A 16,936-nucleotide genomic window follows, 5' to 3' on the forward strand; every position below is an offset into this window, starting at 1 on the left:
TGACTGAGGTCATGTGATCTTCTGGAAGTTTCAGTCATTGCAGATTAAGCCTTTCCTACAAGATGTCGGACGTGTCTTCATTGTGCTAGTCACAACAAGATCTTAAGGAAGACATTACAATACCTAACCATTTAAACACTGACCTGTTTTAACCATTTTTAAAGCAGGATAAAACACAGAAGATTTTACCCATGGTGGAGAACATGTGCAGTAAACATAAGCCCTGTCAGAGAGTACATGATTCTTTGTTTTCATACATTACAAATGGGCCAGGATTAAATTCGAAAAGAAAATGAAAAAGAATGTATGGAGTTAGAGAACAGAAAAGCGGACTTGACTCAAGGTGCTAAATGGCCCCTTCTTAGATTTTACTCAAGACATCTGTCACATTCAGTATCTGCCAAAATATAGCCATCAAATGTAATTATTTAACTGCTTCATAATTTACAATCATAAATCCTAGAAGATGAAAAACATAATGGAAAATTAAGGATAAGCTATATTGGCCAACATACTCGACAATTCCACACATAAGAACTTTTTTTTTGTTAGTCACATAAATTTAAAATATGCCTACTGTTTGGTGCTTAAAGGAAGATCAGGTAACAAGATATGCAGGCATATTATCATTTGTTGGGCCATCTTCATCTTAAGAAGCAGGAGTGGGAGCTCCAGATTTTTTTTTAAATGCCACGGATTAGAATACAAAATAAAGTTGCACATTTTGAAAGACATTCCAGTATCTACATTGGAACAGAAGTTCTAAAATGTATCAAGACTTTAGATAAATTGGATTTATCTGTTGCTCAAGTTTAAATTTTCTGCAATGTTAAATACTTTAAATTGAAACTAATTCAGTGATGTTTTCAAATGGGTACTAAATTGTTTTTTAGTGACTGCAAAAAATTGATACAATAATAAACTGCAACTTTAAGAGCTTTTTCAATGATGCTTGTTCTGTTAATAGCTTAACATAAAACTATTTTCATTGCTGAATTTTGACAGCTGTAAACATATACATTAAAATATGTGCACAGATCCTTTGGGTACAATAATAAGTTTAAACACAACAAAATGATCAATTAAAAAAAATCAGTCATTACATTATAAATGAAGCATAAATTCAATTTACATTTACCCAAATCAATAAAAATAGTTACCAATTCCGACACTTTTTCAAATATGTTGTTTACATTGATTAATCTCTTACAATGCTTGTAAAAAAACATTTTAGTTGGCATGCACAATATGATTAAATCTAGTGACAGCTCAAAACTCATTTAACAAGACTAAATTGTGGAAACTATTAAAAAATATGAAAAGTCTACAAGCAATATAAAGATTTGTTTGCTTTCGACCAAAATTGAGGAATGAAAACCAGTTTTACAGGTAAAAGAACATCCCAATTTCATATGGAAGAGTAGTCGCCAATTCTAACAAAACTAAAATGAACGCAAGGTTGAGGTTATGGATGTAATTTATGCTCTATATTTTTAAAACACCATAAATTCCAGTGCTTTATTGTCTTTTTGAATGACCACTGTAGAAAAATTAAACAATCCAATTAATGTGCAATTGTAATATTTATATATATGGCATCTGTAAAATTTGGCCGTAAGTATGCATGAAGTCAGTTAAAAAAAAAAAAATTAAAAAATCACATTAGAGTCAGTGGTCCATTAAATCAAATATTCTCGCTCAGTTGCAGCCACGGTGCATTATGGAAATTCACTTTCACCATTTGTGTTTGTGAATGAGTTTTTAAAAATTGACCCTACATTGCAAACGAACTGGACACACCAAACAAAAATGAACAATGGATGACTTTTCAACAGATTATAAGGATTACACTGTAAAGTGCAAAATGTTTTTGCACTACATTTTATCTCATTTATTGGGAACCATTAGTTAAAGAATCTTAATGCATAACCAACAAATTTTATTTCTGGTGAAATCTGCACTTCTAAGATTTTATGATCTCACCATAAAATCTATTTAGAAATATGGTAAAGGAGGTGAAACAATGACTTCCAGAAAATTCAAATCCTGACAATAGCAGCACGAGATTCACAACTAAATATATTGTAAATCTGAAGGTCAACATTAATCTTCTACACTTAAGTGACAGAATATTTTTGGTCAGACTACCGTTTTTAATAAGACATAGGAGTCAAATGGCAAACTTGCATTTTCAATTTAGCTGATACTGTACATGTGTACCCAGGGATTTGGGATTATAATATACAAACTTAACTTTTCACAGACATTTCTGATAACTGAATCCACTTAATTAACTATTTGGCACAAATTTCAATCATTAATAAAAGTGCTGTGCTGAACAGTACGACAAGGCCAAATATATGCTTTTTTTAAAGATGAATACAGCTTGACAGAGCCAGCAACCCGTAAAATGTAAAAAAAAAAATCATTAGGCTTTAATTCTAATAAATTATGCCTTTTAAACAAAAACATCTACCTGGTCAATTATAGCTGCTGCACATTACACACCTGCTCCCTATCGAAAGGTTTAAATGCCCTTATACATTAAATTACTTTTAATTCAATATCAGAAATATTAAAGACACACTTTTATTCCCAAATAAAATTTGATATAACTACTGTTTATACACGTTGAACAAGACAAACTTTGGTGGTAAACATAGTAAAAGTGTACTCCAGCCAAAACTACAGTTCATAAGTCTTACACTGAGCAGTGTTTTGCCAGCAGCTATTCATTATAAAGTCCAAAATCAGTGCAACGTGAAAATTCTTACCTTTTCTATTCACTTACAGAATCAGTGGATTGAAGTATAAAGTTATGATTTCTGTTCAAGACCTAACTACTTAAAAAAAAATAAACGCGAAATGAGTCTGTTTAAAATAGGTTATTTCCCATAAGAATGATTCAGTTGCTCTGTAGTTGAATTTACCAACATAAACAGTGTACAAAAATTTACAAATGCATTGGTTGCATGTGAAGATCCTTTAGGAAACCATCATAATCTCAGTTACATTACATCCCAGTTACATTCAATTAAAATTAGTCTTCAGAACCCTCAAATGTTTAGTTGAAACACATCCTGGATTCTCCTTTTCTAGTTATCACTCCTGCAGCCATATTTTTGGTCTGATAACAGCTGAGTTGATTAAGATTCCAATGATTCAGACTGGATGAATGATGAAGTCAACATTTACGCCTGCATGAAAAAAAAACAAAATTAGTAATTTTTTCAATGCAATATTCCATGGAGTATAAAATAAATAAGCAGGTTGAAGATGGACTGAACACGAGGGAAAAAAATATATATATATTGAGTTAAGGATAGGATGTCTCAGGAACAATCAAATTGCATTTCAATGAGAGAATGGGTGACGTTTTGGAGAACAACTTACTCCCTTTCCTGGTGGTCACTGATATATTTTCTGCCTGTCACTTAAGTGTGACGCTTAAGGGACGGCCATCTTATCCTTAGATGCCGAAAAAGCATTCGACCAGATAGAGTGGCCCTATATGTTAGAGGCACTTAAAAGATTTGGGTTTGGGGATTCCTTTATTGCGTGGGTCAAAATGGTGTATTTTTGTCCGACAACATCCATCCTCACTGATAATGATGAATCTGGACGTTTTGACTTACAACGTGGGGTCAGACAGAGGGATCCTCTGTCCTCCTTAATCTTTGATATTGTTCTGGAGCACCTCGCAATAGGTATCAGGAGTCACCCAAACATCAGGGGTATTAAGGTGGGGAACGTGGAAAGTTTGTGTGGGGCTTTACGCCGATGACACATTATTATATCTCTCCTATCCAGAAGCCTCTGTTCCTCCCTTGTTAGATTTTATTAAACCATTTGGCAAGCTTTCCGGATACACAGTCAACTGTAGTAAGAGCGAGTTTTATCAGTATAGATTCAGATTTCCTTGAGGCTCTACCATTTAAGATAGTATATGACCATTTTACATATCTAGGACTCAAAATATCCCTAAATCCCAAACTTATATTTAAACTCAACTACGCTGATATGATTACAAAGTTAAAACTGAACATAGAGAAGTGGAGGATTTTACCCCCGTCTATAGTGGGGCGTATTAACGCTATCAAGATGGTTTCTCTTCCTAGATTTTTATATTTATTCCAAAATCTCCCAATTTTTCTTACTTCATCATTCTTTTAAAAAACTGAACTCCATTATCCTTCCATTTATGTGGGGCTATAAAGCCCACCGTATATCAAAGGCGCATCTTCAAAAGCCAAAAAATGAGGGAGGCATGGGCCTTCCTATATTTAGGCACTACTATTGGGCAGCCAATGCAAGAGCTCTAATTTACTGGCAATGGGGATTTCCAGATGAACCTTTGAATAATAATAATAATGCCCCCTTGTGGCTAAACATTGAAAGCACAGCAGTGAAACATTCCTCCTTCTGTACTTTGCTTTTTTCCAAACCAGAATCCTCACACAAGTTGGATGGTGAGAAATTCTATTTGAATTTTAAATCAGATAAGAAGTTTCAGTACATTGTCAAATGTCTCTATTTACACCCACATATGTCACAACCAGTCCTTTTTGCCATCACAGATGGATGGGGCGTTTGCTGTCTGGAGGGACAAGGGCCTTGCGACTCTCAGAGATTTATATATAGACAAACGGTTTGCTTCGTTTAATCAGCTGAAATCAAAATTTAACATAGAAACATAGAAAATAGGTGCAGGAGTAGGCCATTCGGCCCTTCGAGTCTGCACCGCCATTCAATATGATCATGGCTGATCATCCAACTCAGTATCCAGTACCTGCCTTCTCTCCATACTCCCTGATCCCCTTAGCCACAACGGCACATCAGTCTGTACTTAACACCTGCATACAGACCCCTCATTGCAAGGACAAAGCCAACAGTTCGCACCATCATGGTCTGGCCAGAAGGAGCCATGGACAGGCTACAGAACTGCTTTGAGTACACTGATTGGGACATCTTTAAACAGGCTGCTACTCACAACAACCACACAGACCTCAACACCTACACCTCATCAGTATTGGATTACATCACCTTCTGTATGAACAGTGTCACCACACAAAGGACAATACTGACACTCCCCAACCATAAGCCATGGATGAATGGCACTAACTGGTCTGCTGAAGGCCCGGGATGCAGCTTTCCACTCAGGTGATGCAGAGGCCTACAGAACAACAAGGTCCAGTTTGAGGAAGGGCATCAGGGAAGCAAAGCACCGCTACACAAAGCGGATCGAGGAGCATTTTAACAGCTCAGACTCCCGATGCGTGTGGCAGGGCATCAGAACCATCACCGGCTACAACAGCTCCACACACACACAAAGCTCATCCCTCCCTGACGACCTGAACTGTTTTTTGCCAGGTTTGATTGCGCCAACAGCAGTGACAACATACGGGCACAGCAGGGACCCACACCACCGGTGCTGACTCTGAGCCCCCACAACGTGAGACGGACCCTACAGCACATCAACCCCAACAAGGCCACCGGACCTGACGGAGTACCAGGGCGGGTTCTGAAGCACTGCCCAGGGGAGCTGACTGCGGTGCTCACGGACCTGTTTAACACCTCCCTGCTGCAGGCCTCCGTCCCAACATGCCTCAAGACAGCCACAATCATCCCTGTGCCAAAACAATCAGCCATCAGGTCCCTCAACGACTATCGGCCAGTGGCGCTGACACTGGTGGTGATGAAGTGCTTCAAACGTCTGGTACTGGGACACTTGAAGAACAGCATCCCCCCCCTCCTTAGACCACCACCAATTTGCCTATAGGGCAAACGGGTCGACGGAGGACGCAATGTCACTGGCCCTCCACTTCACCCTGACACACCTTGACCAATGGGACAGTTATGTGCGGATGCTATTCATAGATTATAGCTCCGCCTTTAACACCATAAACTAGTCACCAAGCTGGACCACCTGGGCCTCAACACACACCTGAGCAGCTGGGTCCTGGACTTTCTCATCGGCCGACCACAGACTGTGCGCATGGGGAGGCAGGTCTCCTCCAGCATCACCCTGAACATCGGTGCACCACAGGGCTGTGTGTTGAGCCCCTTCCTCTTCTCCCTCTACACTCTCGACTGCAAACCCACCCACGAGGCCAACACCATATTAAAGTTAGCAGATGACACCATCGTGGTAGGCAGGATCACGAGTAACAACGAGGCCGCCTACAGGACAGAGGTAGAGAACCTGGTGAGCTGGAGCCATGAGAACAACCTGATCCTCAACGCAGCGAAAACAAAGATGATCCTGGACTTCAGGAGGAGACCGAAGACCTTCGTCCAGCAGCCCATCACCATTAACGGCGAGACAGTGGAGGCTGTGCAGAACATCAGGTACCTCGGGGTCAACATCAGCCACGACCTGACCTGGACCATCAACATCACGGCGACGGCCAAGAAAGGACTTCAAAGGCTTCACTTCCTGAGGTGCTTGAAGAGGGCACGTCTCCCACAACAGCTGCTGGTGAGCTTCTACAGGTCAGCCATCGAGTCAGTTCTCACATACTGCATCACAGTATGGTACTCTGGCTGCACCGCAGAGAACAGGAAAGCTCTCCAACGCGTCATTAAGACTGCTGAGAGGATCACTGGCACCCAGCTCCCCAGACTGGAGGACATCTACCGGACCCGCTGCATCCGGAGGGTCAAGGGCATCATTAGAGACAGCACACACCCTGGACACTGCCTCTTCACCCCCCTGCCCTCAGGAAGACGATACAGGACACTGAGCGCCCGCACGACAAGACTAAAAAACAGCTTCTACCATAGAGCTGTGACACTACTGAACTCTATCCCCCTCCCACACTGATTCCCCCCCCCTCTCTCTCACACACCCGCCCATACTCCTATATGTTTATAGTCTAATTTTTTAATAGTTATTTTTTAAACATATTTTTATACTCATATTCCTGTGCAGCTGGAGGACTGCTCCAACAAAATTTTGTTGTTTTGTACAAAGTCAATAAAGATTATTATTATTATTATTATTAACTCCCTCTTAAATATAGCCAATGAACTGGCCACAACTACCTTCTGTGGCAGAGAATTCCAGAGATTCACCACTCTCTGTGTGAAAAATGTTTTTCTCATCTCGGTCCTAAAAGATTTCCCCCTTATCCTTAAACTGTGACCCCTTGTTCTGGTCTTCCCCAACATCGGGAACAATGTTCCTGCATCCAGCCTGTCCAGAATTTTGTAAGTTTCTATAAGATCCCCCCCTCAATCTTCTAAATTCTAGCGGGTACAAGCCGAGTCTATCCAGTCTTTCTTCATATGAAAGTCCTGACATCCCAGGAATCAGTCTGGTGAATCTTCTCTGTACTCCCTCTATGGCAAGAATGTCTTTCCTCAGATTAGGAGACCAAAACTGTACGCAATACTCCATGTGTGGTCTCACCAAGACCCTGTACAACTGCAGTAGAACCTCCCTGCTCCTATACTCAAATCCTTTTGCTATGAATGCTAACATACCATTCGCCTTCTTCACTGCAAGCTGCACCTGCATCCCTACTTTCAATGACTGGTGTACCATGACACCCATGTCTTGTTGCATCTCCCCTTTTTCTAATCGGCCACCATTCAGATAATAGTCTACTTTCCTGTTTTTGCCACCAAAGTGGATAACCTCACATTTATCCACATTATACTGCATCTGCCGTGCATTTGTCCACTCACCCAACCTATCCAAGTCACCTTGCAGCCTCCTAGCCTCCTCCTCACAGCTAACACTGCCCCCCAGTTTCACGTCATCCACAAACTGGGAGATGTTGCAATCAATTCCCTCGTCCAAATCATTAATATATATTGTAAATAGCTGGGGTCCCTGCACTGAGCCTTGTGGTACCCCACTATGTGGGACCTTGTCGAAAGCCCTCTGAAAGTCCAGATATAACACATCCACTAGTTCTCCCTTATCCACTCTACTAGTTACATCCTCGAAAAATTCTATAAGATTCGTCAGACATGATTTTCCTTTCATAAATCCATGCTGACTTTGTCCAATGATTTCACCACTTTCCAAATGTGCTGCTATCCCATCTTTAATAACTGACTCTAGCAGTTTCCCCACTACCGAGGTTAGACTAACTGGTCTGTAATTCCCCGTTTTCTCTCTCCCTCCCTTTTTAAAAAGTGGGGTTACATTAGCTTCCCTCCAATCCTCAGGAACTACTCGAGAATCTAAAGAGTTTTGAAAAATTATCACTAATGCATCCACTATTTCTGGGGCTACTTCCTTAAGTACTCTGGGATGCAGCCTATCTGGCCCTGGGGATTTACCGGCCTTTAATCCATTCAATTTACCCAACACCACTTCGCGGCTAACCTGGATTTCACTCAGTTCCATCTCATTTGACCCTTTCCAACTCATTTTTTTCGCTATCTCCAAATTAAGCACTACGTTAAAGACCAAATTTCAAATTTTCAAACCATGCCTGACAGTTGCCCACTCTACGAGCTGCTGCAGCTTCCTCCTGACTACAAACATCTAATATCTTGCTTTGTGCGTCTATTCACCACCTCTGTATCCACTAACCATCTGAAAGAAGACTGGTCTACTGAGCTGAATTTCGAGGTGTCTGACGACATTTGGAATGAAGGTTTGACCAGAATCCAAACTTGTTCGTTCAATGTCAGGTATAAACTGATTTCGTTTAAAGTCATCGATAGACTCCATTACTCAGAGACCAAATTACATCGAATCTATCCATCTATTCTCCATTATGTGACAAGCAAAAGTGCAGATGGCTCTTTAACACATATTTTCTGGCTCTGTCCTCATATACAAAGATACTGGTCTGAAATATTTAAGTGGTTCGCAGGGGTCTATGGAAAAGATATTCCCCCTGATCCAGAACTGGCACTTTTTGGATGCTCAGAGACTGCTTTGTACTTCACGTCTGAAGAACAACAAGCACTGATGCTTGGTATGGTGGCAGCCAAGAAAATGATTCTAACAGACTGGAAATCATCCATGCTAGGCTAGGAAAAGATCCACGCAAACCTCCACTGCCAAGTCTTTTCATCACGAATGCAAGATCACTTGCCAACAAGATGGAAGAGCTGGAACTTATCACATTCTGGCAGAACTACATACAGGACTGCTGCGTTATGATCATTACGGAAATGTGTCTCAACCCAATGATCTCGTAGGAGGCTTTCAGGCTAGCAGGCTGTGCAGCTCACCGCTACGATAGGAACAGAGACTCCGGTAAGAGCCGGGAAGGAGGATATACAAACAACAACTGGTGCACAAATGTAAAGGTCATAGATCACCATTGCTCTTCGGACTTCGAATATTTATCAATAAAATGACTCCCTTTCTATATGCCACGAGAATTCACGGTTGCCATAATCACAGCTGTATACATACCACCAGATGCTAATACTATAACAGCTTTAGCAAAGAATTGAGAGCCACTTTGACAACTCAGGTCCTCGTCGTGTATGGCAAGGTATACGACACATCACCAATTACAATAACAACAACACCACCACATCCACCAGCAGAAGTGCCTCACTGGTAGAGCAGCGCAACCACTTCTTTGGCCACCATGAGACTCATCATACAGACTGCCGATGTCACACGCACCGTAATGTCAACATACGGAAAGCAGCTGGTCCGGACGGAGTTCCAGGCCGGGTTCTCAAAGACTGCGCTGCTAAGTTAGTTGACGTGTTCACAAACATTTTTAATCTATCTAGCACAGTGCACTGTCCACACATGTCTAAAAACATCTAAAATAGTGCCAATTCCGAAGCCATACCCTGCCTCAACGACTACAGGCCTGTCGCACAAACACCAATAACCATGAAGTGCCTGGAGAGACTGGTCCTTAAGCACATCCAGGCTGCTCTCCCATCCACACTGGATCCACACCAATACACATTCAGAGCCAAGAGCCATTGTCCTCCATACTGTATTGCTCCATCTAGAACAAGGGGAGCATACGCACGGCTGCTGTTTGTTGATTAATACAATCAAATGTAAAGGTCATTGATAACCACTGCTCTTCAGACTTGGAATATTTATCAATAAAATGTCACCCTTTCTATATGCCATTTAATACAATCATACTCAGCAGACTGGTCTCCAAGCCTTCCGACCTAGGCTTCAAACACATCTGCCTTTGAATAAAGGACTTCCTAACGGACCGGCCGCAGTCAGTCAGGATGGGGCCCCACCACTCTACAATTCTGTGAATGAGCACAGGGGCTCCACAAGGCTGTTTGTTGAGCCCCTCCTCTACGCTCTCTATACCTATGACTGTATACCATCCCATATGCCTATATACCATCCCACAACGTGAACAAAATTATTAAATTTGCAGACCACACAACAGTGGCTGGGCTGATCACTGAGGGTGATGAGTCAGCTTACAGGGAGGAGGTACAGAAGCTAATAAGCTGGTGCTCAGAAAACAACTTGGCACTCAACACCAAAAAACCAAAATAGCTTATCATCAACTTCAGGGAGAAGCAGGGTGACCATCCCCCACTGCAAATAAATGGAGAAAGAGTGGATAGAGTCTCCAGTTTCAGGTTCCTGAGCTCCCATATCTCAAAAGATCTCACGTGGTCAACCAACACAAACTCTCTGGTTAAGAAGGCACAACAACAGCTTCACTTCCAAAGAACACTCAGGAAAGTCAACTTGCCACAACAGCTGCTGGTGTCATTCTACCACTGCTCCATTGAGAGTGTCCTGACACATGATATCCTGGTGTGGTCTGGCAACAGTTCTGCGGCTGACAACAAGGCTCTGCAGAGAGACGACAACACAGCCCAGAAGATCACCAACACACATCTGCCTGCCCTAGAAGACATCTATAGATCTCGTTGCCTACAGAACCCATCTCATCCCGCCCATCACTTGTTTGCCTTTTTGCCCTCAGGAAAGCGCTACAGGTCCATCAAAGCGCACACCGCAAGACTAACAAACAGTTTCTACCCTAAGGCCATCACCAAACTGAACTCTGCACTGAAACACCCCCCCCCCCCATAGTTAATATTTATGCTGCACAATACCTACCTTTGTGCAATTCTAATATATTCGTTTATAAGATTTATTTTTATAATACTATTCTTATATTCTGACAATTACCATCTGAGTGCAATACCTTATATTCTGGTAAAGGTGCATACGTAGGCATAATGTGTATGCGTGTGTGAATCTGTATGTATGTGTCACAGTATGTCTGAAGAAGGGTTTCGGCCCGAAACGTTGCCTATTTCCTTCGCTCCATAGATGCTGCTGCACCCGCTGAGTTTCTCCAGCTTTTCTGTGTAACCTTCGATTCTCCAGCATCTGCAGTTCCCTCTTTAACACAGTATGTGCACGTGTGTATGAACAATTTTTATTTTCCTCACTTTTTTGCTAGTATTATATTGTTATATTTTATCTCGTTCCGTTCAGGCAATGCGCCTGGATTTTGTTGTATGCACCACTACAATGACAATAAAGTAATAAAGTAAAGTAAAGATATAAATATTTTAGTTGTCCCCTGCAATTCCTCTTGCCTCTCACAATAACTTGGGATAGATTCCATTATGCTCCTGTGGTTTATCCATCTTAATGCACTTCAAGAGCCTCAACACCATCTCAGTCTTGGTCTGAAACAGCCTGAGCATATTGGCATTCCTCACACTGATCTCCCCATCTTTCTCCTTGGTGAATACAGATGCAAAGTACGCATTTAGTACTCATTTAATACCCTGCCTACATTCCGAGTCGAAGCATAAATTCCCTCCTTTATCTTTGAGCAGTCCTACCTTCTCCATGCCCGAAGAGCCTTAGGATTTTTATTAATCGAATCTAAAATTACAATTTCATAGCCTCTTTTGGGCTTTCCCATTGCCTGCATGGGCTTTTTTTTCCTGCTTATTGTCTATATACTATAACTAAAACTATTATCTTGACCACTTCTGGTCTGCGTTGTAATTCAATTTGCGCAAAAAGCGCTACCCCATATTGCTAGGATTTTTTCGCCACCCTACTCACCGTTCTCTTCTGCTCCAAGTGCACCAATTTATATTCCGATCGGTGAAATATGAGAAAAGGTATGAAGGTTTAAAAAATCATGAGATCAGCAGATTGGTCTTCTCGCCTGTCAGGCACCATGAAGGTAACGCCCCTTCCGACACCCACTGGAAAATAAAGCCCCAAGAGGCGGGGCTGAGTAAACAAGCCGTGCTGATGGAGTCCGCAAGAGTGGAGTTGGAAAAGCCGCTATGTGGAGTTGGAAAAGCCGCTATGTGGAGTTGGAAAAGCCGCAGTGTGGAGTCGGGTAATCCACAGTGTGGAGTCGAGTAATCCACAGTGTGGAGTCGAGTAATCCGCAGCGTGGAGTCGAGTAATCCGCAGCGTGGAGTCGAGTAATCCGCAGCATGGAGTCGAGTAAGCTGCTGCGTGGAGTCGAGTAAGCTGCTGCGTGGAGTCGAGTAATCCGCAGCGTGGAGTCGAGTAAGCTGCTGCGTGGAGTCGAGTAATCCGCAGCGTGGAGTCGAGTAAGCTGCTGCGTGGAGTCGAGTAAGCTGCTGCGTGGAGCGTGGAGTCGAGTAATCCGCAGCGTGGAGTCGAGTAAGCTGCTGCGTGGAGTCGAGTAAGCTGCTGCGTGGAGTCGAGTAAGCTGCTGCGTGGAGTCGGGAAAACCGCTGTGTGAAGTCGGGAGGTGCTGTGTGGTGCCGCGGGCCGGTGGACACTAAGTGGAGTCCCTCCCCCCACACTCACATCCCCACACTGCCCCCCCCCACACCGCCCCTCCCCCCCATCACTGCCCCCCCCCCACACCCCCCCCCTCCCCCCAATGCCACCACCCATACCCCCCCCCCCCCACACCCCACCACTTCCCCCACACCACCACCACCTCCCCCACAACCCCCCCGCCCCCACAACTATATCCCCCACACCCCCCCCCCCCACACACCGCCCCCTCTCCCATACCCAGCCCCCCTCCCCCACAACAACCCTCCCCCACACCATGGTGGAATATTGCATTGGGGAATGGGTTGCATTGGGGTACCAGGCCTCCCTTGTCCCAACAAGTCCCACTAAGTCTAGTATTCCTTAAAAGCCCCATCTGATTTCATCTTTTGATACCTTACATAGGATTCCTTCTTCTTTTGGCCAAATTTACCACCTCTTTGGTCATGCAAGGCTCCATTATTACCTTGCCATCCATGCCCTTCCTCCTTACTTCAACATGTCAGCCCTGAAGTTTGATCAGCTGGCCTTTAAATGTCAGATGTGAACTTACCCAATAACAATGCACCCAAATTACACTCTCTAGCTCTTACCTAATAAAGCTGTAATCTGCCTTATCACAATTTAGTACCTTCCCCAAAGGTCCAGCTTATCCTTATTCATAACCATCTTAAACCTAATGTAATTATGATCACCGTTCCCACAATAATCTTCTACTTAAAAATAAATGGAAGTATAGCACAGTGTTGCAGTGATAGAGTGATAGAGTTGCTGCCTTACAGTGCCAGAGACCCATGTTCGATCCTGCTTACGGGTGCTATCCATATGTATTTTGTACGTTCTCCCTGTGACCATGTGGGTTTTCTCTGGGTGCTCTGGTTTCCTTCCACATTCCAAAGATGTTGCAGGTTTGTATGTTAATTGACTTCTGTAAATTGTCCCTAGTGTGTAGGATAGAGCTAGTGAACAGTTTGGTCACCGTGGACTCGGTGGGCCAAAAGGTCTGTTTCGCCGCTCTATCTCTAAACATAAAGATTGTCGTTTCCCAGTACAATGTCAGCATGGTCCCTTTTCGAGTTGGACTATCCACATACTGTTCCAGGAAAACCTCTTGGATACCCCTAACAAATTATCTCTGTTTAAGCTTTTTGCACTAAGTACCAGTCAACATTGTGAAGTTGAAGTCTTCCACTGCAACAACCCTGTTTCTTTTGCATTTTTCCATAATCTGTCTACTTCCCTCTTCCTTTATCTGCCAATAAGCGAGTACGGTATTACAACTGCGCATGCCCAGGTCATAGGTCATTTGGGATAAACATTCTCGCCAGCTGAGCTATTGTGTGTGTATGGACCTGTGTATTCATTTCAATGAGATTCATAAATAAACTAGCTGGTAGTTCTTCTCTGCCGGGATCAGAGTCTCCACTTTCCGTTTGGCGACGTCGGCGACATCTCCGTCTCCGGGCAGGGCCGGGCCGACTCCGGTCCCTCCGAAAATTGTGTCCGGTTGGAGACCTCCGCCGGCCATCCTCGGCTCCAGTAAAGACGCAGTGGCACAGGAAGGGGCGGACCGTCCCAGGGAGTGACAGAAGAGACTAATCCGCGCGGCGCTGACTGGCTGGAGAAGAGGTCAATCTGCACACGCGTGGTTTTTAAGATTTTTAAAGCTCGCTAACGTTTACTACATTAAACCAATCGTAACGAAACTTGGTGCACTCGCAGCACAATGAAAGGTTGGTGAGCTGGCGAAAAATCGTAGCACTAACGTGTACCATTTTTGCGCAAATAGAAACACCGCGCAAACCGGAAGATGACCAGATCAGAGTATTAGTTATGTATAGATTAATCCGTCAAATATGTCAGTAGTAGGCTACAGCAGGCTGCACAAATCCACAATTGTATCTATTTAACGCTGACTCAATACAGCACCAGCCTTGAAAACGCAAGAATGCCTGGAACGAACCTGTCAATTATCAAATCCCGAGTCATTACAATCCTAAGTAAACAACTTTCCTGTATCAAAGGAAACAAGGAGAATGTGATGTGTGGGGGTTAGGTTGGAAAGTTCAGATTGGATTCGAACAGGCTGATTAAACTTTCGAGGTGGGTTGGCTTAAATAAAGATGCTGTCTCTTTAACCTCTGGGGTTGGTTCCAGTCTGTCAGGGCACACAGTTGGGAGCCGGGTCCGGGTGACCGGGCGGTGATAATTATGCGAATTTTCAGTCATTTGAACCGCAGCCAAACTAGAGGCTTCACTCAGGGGTGGGTCGCAGCTCCCCAGCTGTCTGGACCTGTTCTCGCCTACTTTGAAGGAGGTGCCGCCCGCCCCAGCGAGTGGGCGAACGTGGAGCCAACCCGTAATATAAGTGGGAGCATTTTCTCAGTCAGACTTTGTTGACAGTTGGGGTGGGGGATCTGGGAGAGAGAGAGCTGGGAGAGGGCTGGCGATGCCACACAGATGGAAGTGTTTCATAACTACCCATTAAAATTTGCCCTTCGGCCACCTGGGCTGATCTGATCTGACAGTCATCTCGCTAGCTCACTGCGTGCTCAATCCAAACGCAGAACCTCCACAAAGCCTTTGGGCTTTGGGTAACACCTACACAAAGAGCCTCTGCTAACAAGGGCTGGCGAACTGTGCTGGCCAACGCGCACTAGGCGAGATGGCTGGTGGAAACACATCGCAACTACCGCAAACTTGGAGCAGCACAGAGCCTCCACTCAATCTATCCAATAGTAAAGGGCTGGCATTTTGCAGTTAAATGTCTTCTATTGGATTGGCGACTCCTTCACAGGGCCAACCCTGTACTCGGTTTTCCTCGGGGATGAATATTTGCCTTAACGGTACATTCACATCACCTGTAGGTAAAGCATCAGCCCACATCGCACTGACACAGTCGCTGCCTGCCTCAGATTAAATATATTTTTACACATAAATTATGAATAAAGATAAGAAAATATTTCAAACACAAGTAATATTTTCTTATTCCAGTAGCAAACACATTAAGGATTAAATGAAAATAATAAATTCTTGAACTTTTTGAATATTTCATAATTGTAGATTAATGAACTGAAGTAGAAATGGGGCTGTGTAAGTAGTGTGTGAACAGCAGAACAAGAAAGGAAGCTATTGAGTTGACAGAATTCTAGATGAATTCCTTGGTATAAAAGTTAACAATTCATACACAGTTCATACAGCACTGCGTTCACATTTTTTTAAATCCCAAATTACCTTTTACAAATCCTATGATTCCTTGCGTCTATCAAGATACCAGACTCGCTTATTGGGACACCTTTAGTACAATCCCATTAGAGGTATTGCAGCAATTTTTTTTAGCTCTATCCACATCGCCTCAGTGTGTGATCCCTCCAGGTGTGGAGGATATTTAGGTCTTACCGTCACCTGAACCCTTTCAGGTGTAAAAGAGATAATCAGCATATAATAAACAGTTTACTTTACTAGATCTGAATTTAAGATTTGACAGTTTGCTTAAAACAAGGTTCAGTTGAGTTGAAGAGCTCACACAAAGTATAACTTAAGTGTACGCAAGGAAAATGGTCATGTTAAAGAAATATAATTGCAGTAATGTGCTGTGAGAGGGCATCTTGCTATTACATCAACTGAACTATTTTGATTTTCATTGAGAGAAAATAGCAAAAATGTTACATAGCAAGTTTAGTCTGAAATCTATAAAAGAAAACCCAGACAATTTCTGATTGGAGGTCAAGGAAATATGCACTCTTGGCATTTGAGGGATCTAATGCATTCTTGATAAACGACATTACCAATGTACAAACAGATTTTTGAGAATAACACGGTCAATTAAACATGTTGTAACAGATGCAGCATTTCAGTCACAAAATGATTAATAGGTGGAAGGGAAATGATACAATTTTTAAAGTACTGTTATGCAGAATTCATTAGCTTGCAAGCTCTAGGACATTCATAGTGAAAAACCTTCAAATTCTCTCTCACCTGCCGTTCTTTATTTGCATTTTCTGATGGCGAACTTGCTTCTGGTTGAGTGTTAACAACGTTTACCCCTAAAGAATTAAAAAAAAAACACAATCTCAGAAAATTGCACCTACTTCTGTTAATCAATGCATTTTAAATTATTTAATTATTGATAAAACAACTGCATATCAATCCAATGTTTAACAAAGAAACAAGTCATGAATGTACCCTTGGAAACAAACTTTCAAGAAAAGAAATTCCTGA

The 16,936-nt window shown here is 42.8% G+C and overlaps 1 protein-coding gene across 2 annotated transcripts in view; it reads right to left on the bottom strand.

The window, feature by feature from the left end:
* Positions 1-863: 863 nt before the first annotated feature.
* Positions 864-16,936, bottom strand: part of dnajc5ga (DnaJ (Hsp40) homolog, subfamily C, member 5 gamma a) — a 43,224-nt gene continuing 27,151 nt past the window's right edge. For both annotated transcript variants that reach the window (XM_055635503.1, XM_055635504.1), the window contains exons 5-6: positions 16,694-16,761; positions 864-3,197 (exon numbers count right to left, since the gene is read on the bottom strand). In XM_055635503.1, coding sequence (XP_055491478.1) covers positions 3,192-3,197; positions 16,694-16,761 — 74 coding nt within the window. In that variant the 3' untranslated portion in view covers positions 864-3,191. The remainder of the gene's footprint in view (positions 3,198-16,693; positions 16,762-16,936) is intronic.

Source organism: Leucoraja erinacea, chromosome 5 (assembly GCF_028641065.1).
Source record: "Leucoraja erinacea ecotype New England chromosome 5, Leri_hhj_1, whole genome shotgun sequence".
Lineage (NCBI taxonomy): Eukaryota > Metazoa > Chordata > Chondrichthyes > Rajiformes > Rajidae > Leucoraja > Leucoraja erinaceus.